The sequence below is a fragment of the Elephas maximus genome, chromosome 11, assembly GCF_024166365.1.
Source record: "Elephas maximus indicus isolate mEleMax1 chromosome 11, mEleMax1 primary haplotype, whole genome shotgun sequence".
Taxonomy (NCBI): domain Eukaryota; kingdom Metazoa; phylum Chordata; class Mammalia; order Proboscidea; family Elephantidae; genus Elephas; species Elephas maximus.
In genome coordinates, this window is record NC_064829.1 from 51,792,560 (window position 1) to 51,801,520 (window position 8,961).

Consider the following 8,961-nt stretch of genomic DNA (forward strand, 5'->3'; position numbering starts at 1 on the left):
CTTCAATGAGGTCAACACCTTCTAACCCCTACCCTTAACTTGGGATCACGGTTTCCTATTCATAATACTCCTGACTACTCTTATTTATATCACTGGTAGCCTTCAGGGGAAACTGAATATCTTATGAAAATTTTCCAGTTTCTCTAAAAAACAGGGGAATTATCATGATACACATTTACAGTTACTTCCTGGTCTACTAATTAAATCCATTCCTAACAAAAAAAGGTAGCTTGCTGTCACAAGCTTGCAATTACATATCACAAAGAAAGAGAATTGCTCCTTGCCTGGTAAAAATCACGTAGTTCCAGCTCATGGGTAGGAGGCTAACCATCACAGAGCATATGCCACTTGGCAATTTGTCTCCTGGGAAAGTCACAGATCTCCTTCCAGTGCTCACCACCACTTCCTTCTGCTGCCGCTCCCAGGACCAACCGCCCAATCACCTCATTCCGGGATCCCCTCTCAGAATCCAAAACCAGAAATTCCACACTTATCTCTTCAAGACCCTCACAAGGAATATCAAATACAAACAGTTCATTGAACACTGCATTGGGAGTGCATTTCTTGACATGAGTCTTCTTTTTGGAGATCCTCTTTTTGGCATGGTACAGGTTGACCTTTACATAGGGATCTGCAATGGCAAGTAACAGGCATTACACTGGCAGGACCTGGCTGGAGTACTCACCGCAAGTTCAGAGCCTTTAGAGATCATCGCATGGCAATAAAATGTGATTGCAAGGAAAATGAGACAGAGTGCAAACATGGGCAAAGCCTGGATTTTCTATCATCAACAAATTGTAAATAAGTAAGTGAATGCAACACAAGAAAAAACTCTAAACCAGAAGGTAGGGAAGGAACCATAATGGTAGTGAGAAGAGATAACATAAAAGGGCATAAAAATAGAAAGAGTGTTCTATGGATTCATTCTGATTACTAACAACTCATTGTGTAGAATGGGATAGAAGGAAAAACATTAGACATCTGTCACAACTGAGCTGTGTGATTCTGGGTAAATCTTTCCACATTTTGGGCTTCCGCTGCTTTTTCTGTCGAATGGGGATTTAAGACTCCTCAATGCCAATGACTTTCTTGACTTTCATGTTTCTGTGGTTCTTTAATCACCTGCTGGGTTTGCTTCCTGTTTCTAAGTGTCAATTTTCCCCGTGTCACCCTTCCAAGAACTCTGCGTGAATTTTAGGATCATGGTACTTGATCATACATTTAATTATATTATGTTGGCAATTTTTTCTGGTTGTGTTATATGAGCTAGTTTTAGCCTCCTAATCTAAACCTTTAAAACAATGTTTTCAACTTCCTTGACCAAATAATAATAAATCACTAGTACCAGTTGCCATCGGATCAGTTCTAACTCATGACAACCCCATGTGTTGCAGAATAGAACTGTGCTCTATAGGGTTTTCATGGTTGGGACCTTTTGGAAGCAGATCACCAGCTCTTCTGAGGCACCTAAATAAAGTGGGTGTAGTCAAACCATCAATCTTCTCTTGCTAGCCAAGTAATTAACCATTGGTAACCCACAAAACCCCAGTGCCGTTGAGTCGATTCCATTGGTACCACTAATAAATCACTAAATGATATTTAATGAAGAATAATTTTCTAATCCTCATAACGCACCTCAAGGTAAGTATTAATATACCCAATTTGAAAAGAATTTAAGAAACACACTCAAGGTTACTTAGCTAAGAGATTGAAGGGTTAGGATTTCAATTCATGTCACTTTGACTCATAGTTCATTCGCTTTCTCATGATACGACACAATAAGGATTTTCTCTGTAAAACTAGTTACAAAACAAGTAGCTAGTTTTAATCCTTAATTAAAGCAGATGCAGAAAGAATTAAAGAAATTATTTAAAAAATCAGCAGAAGAGAAAGAGTAGGCAGGCTTAGTTAAAATACTAAAAAAAAAAAAAAAAAAAAAAAACCCTTCTCCTGAGCCTTAATTTTATTTCCGTCACCACACTTTTGGCACTGGCCTCTCGCCTCTGCATTCGTTACTGCTCCTTACTCCACCTCCATTCAATCAGCTTCTACCTGGGGTCTAGCTTTGCCTCGGATCTAAGAACTATGTAGATTTTTTTCTTCTCGCTGATGATGTTGGCTCAGATTAGCATTCCATAAAATTATAAACAGAAGAAAATTACATCACTTGTGATTGTGAATAAAGGGAAATCAATAGCATAGACCAATCTTAGTTATTAACTATTCGTCTCTACCTGTCCCCTACTTAGACACTGAGCCTGAGGTATTTCAGAAGCAGTCTTACCTGAAAGTCCAGACACATCAGATTTCGGCAGGTGTCGAGCTTTTAAAACAACCACAGTGAGAGTGTTTGTGGTGGACTGGTAGCAGAGAGAGATCAACAGCTCACCCCGTCCTGAAGACTTCTAAACAAATGAAGAGATGCATTACCAATGTTCTCATTACCTTTTACTTTTGTAATTTAAAATTCCAAAAATATTTAAAGCAATAGAATAACATTATCGAATATCTAAATGGATGTTGCTGCTTATTTTTTTTTTAATATGCGGAAGATCCTAAGAGTAAAAGTTTTTGTGCAGCACTCTCACCACCTAAGAACAACTGCCTGCCATCCTGTGGCCTTTTTCGGTACTACAGAGTGTTAAAACGTGCAATGTTAGCCACACCCATTACTAGAAATGTTTAAAAGGATATTTAAAGTACAGCCTACACTGGGGTATTTGTGGCTTTTGCATTTCAGTTACAGCTGTACTATTTGCATTTGTTAGTAATAATAAAATCATTTAATCATTTGAAAGTTTCTGTGTACAGAAAATTTACTCACCCTTACATTAAATTTGATTTGATTTGAAATTCTTTAGCATTAACATTATTGAAATTGGGATTCAGACCAACTGAGACTTATCCTGATCTTAACACTGCTCTGGCTCAGAGAGCTGATGGTTAGGCCAGGGCTCCTAGCACTGCAACTGATATTCAGACAAAGGTTGGCATGAATAAGTCCTCTGAGGAGAAGAAGAAGAGAACATATCTTTATTCCCACTGTGCTATTAAATATCCAGGTGTCTCAAAAAAGCTACAAGTCTCTGAGCTACAAATAAGTCTCTGGACTTTGACTTCTATTAACTTCAACAAAAAGACAAAAGGTGAGGAGATGTTCAAAAACAGCCCTAAAATATTATGACTTTTTTAAAAGCATAAATTAGCCTGTTTAAGGTATTCTGTATAATTACGCTACTATAAAAAAACCCGTTACATCTAGAGACAAAAGTTATTCTTAAATATCAAGATTGGAATTGATTGAGTCCTGTGTATAAAGTCAAAATAGGAAAATTTACTGAATTGATGTCTTATTATCTTCCAGTATTCCCAGAGCTACCCAAGTAGATAACTACAAAGGCATAATACCTCATTTCCTGTTACATAGCCTAAGGACAGACATTTATAGTTCAATGTGATTTGATGCTTCCTCTTTGAAAAGTCAATAAAAGTTCCAAATCCTCTGAAAGAATAGATTTAATTTTAAATTTCAGTTTCAAATTTACTTTTACTGACTTTGAAGGGTCTTTGTTAATTGCTTATGAGTAAGAAATAGTTGCTTGTATTTTGCTTCAAGTTGAAGTCTGTCAAAATACTTATGATAGAAATTAATAAAAATAATTATATAAATGATATTTAAGTATTCATGAAGGGTATCTATTTTATATGATTAAAACAGTTTGAACATTTCAGTTGTAGGTTAAATTTTCTCTCATTTGCTCTATCCCTTTGTCTCTCATTTAATTATGATTCATAATAATTAAGCATGGTAAAAATGGTAAAATGTCACAAACATCATTTTGATGAAAATCCCCGAGATACAAAAAAAGCTACATAAAGATTGTTTACAAATACGTTAAGCACTAAGAATGAATTACCCTAACATTTCTCTTGATGATCTCTCTGTTCATTAACATTTTTCCACCAGATAATTCAATTCCTGAGAGAGGAATAAGGACTTCCCCAATGATATCATCTCTTGAAAACCTGTCAAAACTCAAGATTGTGAAGTGCAGGGCCAACTCTTGAATCTGGGTGTAGGGAATCCCATAGAATGTAAAGGTCTCATCAAAAGCTGGATCCAAGGTCTTTCTCAGAACTCTGGTTTTCACTTTATGCTTCTTCTCTGGGAGAATCGTCATTTTGATGTATGGATCAGAGGTCATTGACTGCTCATCCATGGCTGGCAAGCCACGGGCTTCCTTGATATTTACCACAAATGCTTTCTTCTCAAAGTTGTACTCTAAGGAGAAAAAGAGGGTTCCCAGCTTCTCTTGTTTCTCTTCGGAAGACAGTGAAGTGCTAGACTTTAGGCTATCAGCAGACACTGCCTCTTTCTCTCCTTCTGGAAAGAGCTTCGGGGTCACATTCTCTAGATCAGAAGAGCTGCCAGCTTTGGGATTTGTTTTGGGAAAATTGCCATTGAGATCTCTCTTCTCAAGGTCAAGATGCAATGAATTCTTTGGCATAGCTGGTTTATTCTTTATGTCATTTTTTTCATCTGCTCCAAACTTCTTTTTGCTATTTAGGTTTTCAGGGTAAATATCAACTCCCTTAAGCACATGCACAAACTTGTATGGAGGAGTCTTGTTAGACTTGGATGATTTTCTCTGACAGCAGATCCATGCAAACAGAGAGACTGTGAAGACCAGTCCAAATGCACTGAAGATCCCCACCACAGTGGGGATTTCATCTGAAAAATGAAATGACCAATAATACACATTAAAGGGGCAGAGTTGGAGATACAAGCCTATTTGAACAATGCAATAGATCTGGCAACTGCTGTGTTAGACAGACTGAATTACTTTCTAACTGTTAAAAGTATGAGTTATGTATACATTTCATACCATTTTCAGGTATAAATACATCCTCTGTGTGATGTGCAGAAAGAAAAAATATGGTATGATAGAAACTCATTCATTTCAGCTGTTTTTAATAAGTAAAATAAAAAAAGGCAAAAGCGGGCCTGGGTTTGGGACGGGAGTGGGGACTTAACAATCCTGACCTATTTACTTTTTTTTCAGATTATATGAGTCTACTACAGCATGATGGGTCAGTACTAATATCATTGTTTTTTATTGACATTTCGATGCTTTCCAGAAGCATCAATTCTCACTGACTGTGAAACTCTAAATGTACATTCTTCAAGTACTGAGAGATTCTGTATTCTTAGCAGATCTTTATTTATCCAGGATTCATGCAGCGAGCATCTATAAACTCAGTGGTTCATACAATTTTAAGAAATGATGGAATATTATCTGCCATTGTCACAAACTCATTAATCATTTTCACTACAATTATGCAAGTAATAAGAGAAATGTGTACATATTAGAGAAAAATAAAAGGACATGCAGCAGGATACTAATATTAAATAACTTACAACATTAAAAACCCATTGTATTCCAATCTAAAATTCCCCACTCAAACAAGGACTGAATTATCTGAAGTACAAGTTAATTAGACTTACGTAAGATAAAAATGGAACAGTAGTTACAAGTGAATCATCATTCCTTAACATGTAATGAGAAAAGTAAGTGAGCATAGATAACTTACAGTTCAATTTTATCATAACTGATTTTTTTTTCTAACACATTTCCACTTGGAAAATTGTAATCAAATTGAAATTGGCATCTTTCCTTGAATGAGGGCACATTGAATCACTGACATTAGGTAACATTGATTATGCATGAAGCTCATGTTTCATATGTAAGCATATTTCTCCAACAAATGATTAGTAACACTGCGTAGGTAAAAGCACTATTGCTGTATCTGAACATAGTGCATCAATCAAAGTGAATATAACTAATGTAATATTGTCTTAATTTAGGTTCATTCCCATTTATTATTCCACATAGTGACTAATAAAGTTAAAAGTCCACGTCAATAAAGGGTTAAGCCTTATTTAAATAACCCCAAGAAGACCAATCTTCTGCTTCCCCATCCTCCGAAATCTTCTGTCTACCTACCTTGTAGTCACAAAGCTGAACTCAAAGATATAAAATCAAGAAATGACAAATAATAGAAGTGTCTGAGAATATAAAAAAGCAAATAAAATAATAGCAACAGTACAAATTCTGTAATATAATGATATCAAAAATCTCAGTCATACAGAGATGAAAAATAAACCTTTGAATTACCCCATAATGAAAAAGCCTTGAATGCTACAAAGAAAGAATGAGGCAAGAGCTAAAGATAATTAGCCAAACTTAGTATCAGCTTTCCAGTTTTTCCTTCCATTCAAGTCTTTGTGGGGAGTGGGGGAGACAGAAAAACCCACTCCTGGATTCTCTAATGAACCAAGACCAGAGAGCAAAAGCAAAGTGAACTAAGGCAATTCTTCAGCCAATGCAAGAAGCATAATAAAAGCAACAGAAAATGGTTTTTCTGAAAAGACTGATGCTCAAGGTAGAACGTATTTAAGTAGAACAGTCCCCTGAAAATCCCTTAGCATTAGAAAATTGTTCATGTTTAAATCAGAAATTTAGAGTACATATCACAACAAAATAAACCCAAACACTCCAAAAAAGGAAATGCATTTCTGAATATAATATTATAGATTATCTCTACATAAAACTTATGTCAAATGGCAAAACAATGTAACATGGAGTGGCTCATCTACTCCTGATGTGTTCTCTACAGATCAGCTTTTGAGGACAAGGATCTCAATCATTTCACTCACCCTAATAACAATTATGCTACATTTGTAGATGCCACTTCGGATCTGCAAACTCCTATAAAACTCCTTGCTTTTTTATTTTTTTTAATACTTGTAAGTAAAACTCTGATCTGTTGCCTTTAGGGACCTAATGGGACCTTTAAAAAACTACTTTTTTGTTCAAAAAGATGTATCTGATTTTATTTACTGAAACAGAATTGTGGTGCTGAAAATCTGACAGAGGAAAAGCAAGACTAAACTAGAAAATAAAAAACCTAATTCTAGTTTCCAGCACATTTTAGTTGGCTGTGTAGCCTGAAACACTCCTCCTCATCTCTCTAGCTTCAGTTATCTTACTGGTGAAATGAAATGGGCTGGGCTAGACCATTTTTTAAAGTCCCTTTAACTCTAGTGTCATAAGATTCTGTGTCTTTCACTGGCAACATATCTCAAGGATACAAGAAAAACATCCTTATGGTACGTTCTTTAATAAAATATACATTCCAGGCCTCAAATACAAGCTGTTTTATACAGAGATCAAACCCTTATGTAACCACACATACATTTGGCTTCCTCTGATAAGTTAAATACAGATTTACCTACAAATAACATTTCCTTACAAAATAAATAAAACCAACAAGCGAATAGCACACCCCTTTTTCTATTTTCAGCGCTTGCTACAATTTACAGAGATACCTGAACCTAAACATTCAGGAACTTCTTGGAGGTGAAATCTCCCTAACAGAAGGCAATTTTTAAAGAGAAAAATACCAAGGAAGGCGCAGCGGAGATAAACCACGATTGCCCGCTTACTCTTCTAATTTTCCTTTCAGATTAACCACCTAGGAAATCTATATCCAACATACAGCGAGGGGAGGAAAATCCCACCACGGGGTATTCAAGGAACAACCGCAGTTATAAGTTGAGTTTGGAACTCGCTTACCAAATTCTTCCCGGCTGGTAGCGATCGGAGCCATATTTTTGCTGCGTGCTCTGTCCGAGGTGCTGAACGGAAAACTCCCGAGCCTGATTCACTTTCCTAGATCCGAAGACGCCGGCTTTCCGGAGTGCTGAAAACAACAGCGCAGAGCCCTAGGGACCTGCGCCTGGAACAGGGAGGAGGCAAAGATGAGGTCCACTCGCCCTCGCGCAGTGATTTGTCACCCCTGTTCGTGTTTTGGCTCATCTGAGAAGCTCGTCTCCGAGACTCCAGACGTGGCTTGAAACCCGAATTGACGCAATCCTGACGCTACAGGGCTGAAATCAGCACCTGCCCCCATCGCCTCCTCCCTCCAAACCTTCCCTCTTCCCCTCCTTCTGGCTTCCTCCCTCCTCTCCTGAGGATTCAATACACACTCATCAATTATTTTAACTGTTGGACTACTGGAGATTAGCTTTCCTGTTCTGTGGGGGCTTACAGGCACACAGAGTTGCACCCAGAACTGATCCCTGTCAGTTTCTAATATAAAATTGCTTGATCTTCTGGATGAGTAAACATATGTTTCTGAGTTATCAGAGTAACAGGATGTACAGAGAGGATTAAAGTAGGAATTAGAAGAGGAAAAGAATCTCTGGTGGCACCGTGGTTAAGTGCTTGGCTGCTAACCAAAAGGTCATCAGTTCAAACCCACCAGCTGCTCCTCAGGAGAAAGATGTGGTAGTCTGCTTCAGTAAAGATTACAACCTTGGAAAATATGTGGCAGTTCCACCCTGTCCTATAAGTTGCTATGTGTCAGAATTGACTGGACAGCAAGGGGTTTTGTTTTTAAGAAGAGGAAAAACTTCTGCATCAAATGACCCATTGTAAAATTCAAGAACAGGTGTTCTTGTTTTCTAAATTTTTTTGTGACGTATTATACTTTTATGTCAAAAAATTCCCTCCACATTGATTCACTTTAAATAGAATACCAGTATCCTGGTGATAATAATTTCTTCTGTATTCAAATTCATTCTCAGTTATGATTTTTGCATCTGGAATGGCATTTCTGGTTAAAAGTCCTACTTCTAATAGATTTGTGCAAAATAGTTGCAAGGCTAAGACCAAAATCTAAAACGTCATTGATTACTATTTGTTATTTTCAAAGAAAAAAAAATTTCTGAACTGATGATATCCTTAGGGGTAAGGAACTGGGAAAAATATAGTGTCAGATTCTGACTAATTTGAATGTGAGGAGTAAGCCTCTTTAAAACAAACATTTAGCAAATATCCAAAGAAGAAAACTCAGGCTGTGACTCCAAATGTCAGTTATTGCTCCTCAAAGAAATTC

General features: G+C 36.9%; 1 protein-coding gene across 1 annotated transcript; it reads right to left on the minus strand.

Annotated features, from left to right (window-relative positions):
• Positions 1–301: 301 nt before the first annotated feature.
• Positions 302–7,671, minus strand: SYT4 (synaptotagmin 4). Its single transcript, XM_049901380.1, has 4 exons — positions 7,638–7,671; positions 3,918–4,732; positions 2,285–2,405; positions 302–631 (listed from the first exon to the last, which is right to left on the minus strand). The coding sequence occupies exons 1-4, from the start codon at positions 7,669–7,671 to the stop codon at positions 324–326; spliced, it is 1,278 nt and encodes a 425-aa protein (XP_049757337.1). The 3' UTR covers positions 302–323.
• Between the last annotated feature and the right edge of the window lie 1,290 nt (positions 7,672–8,961).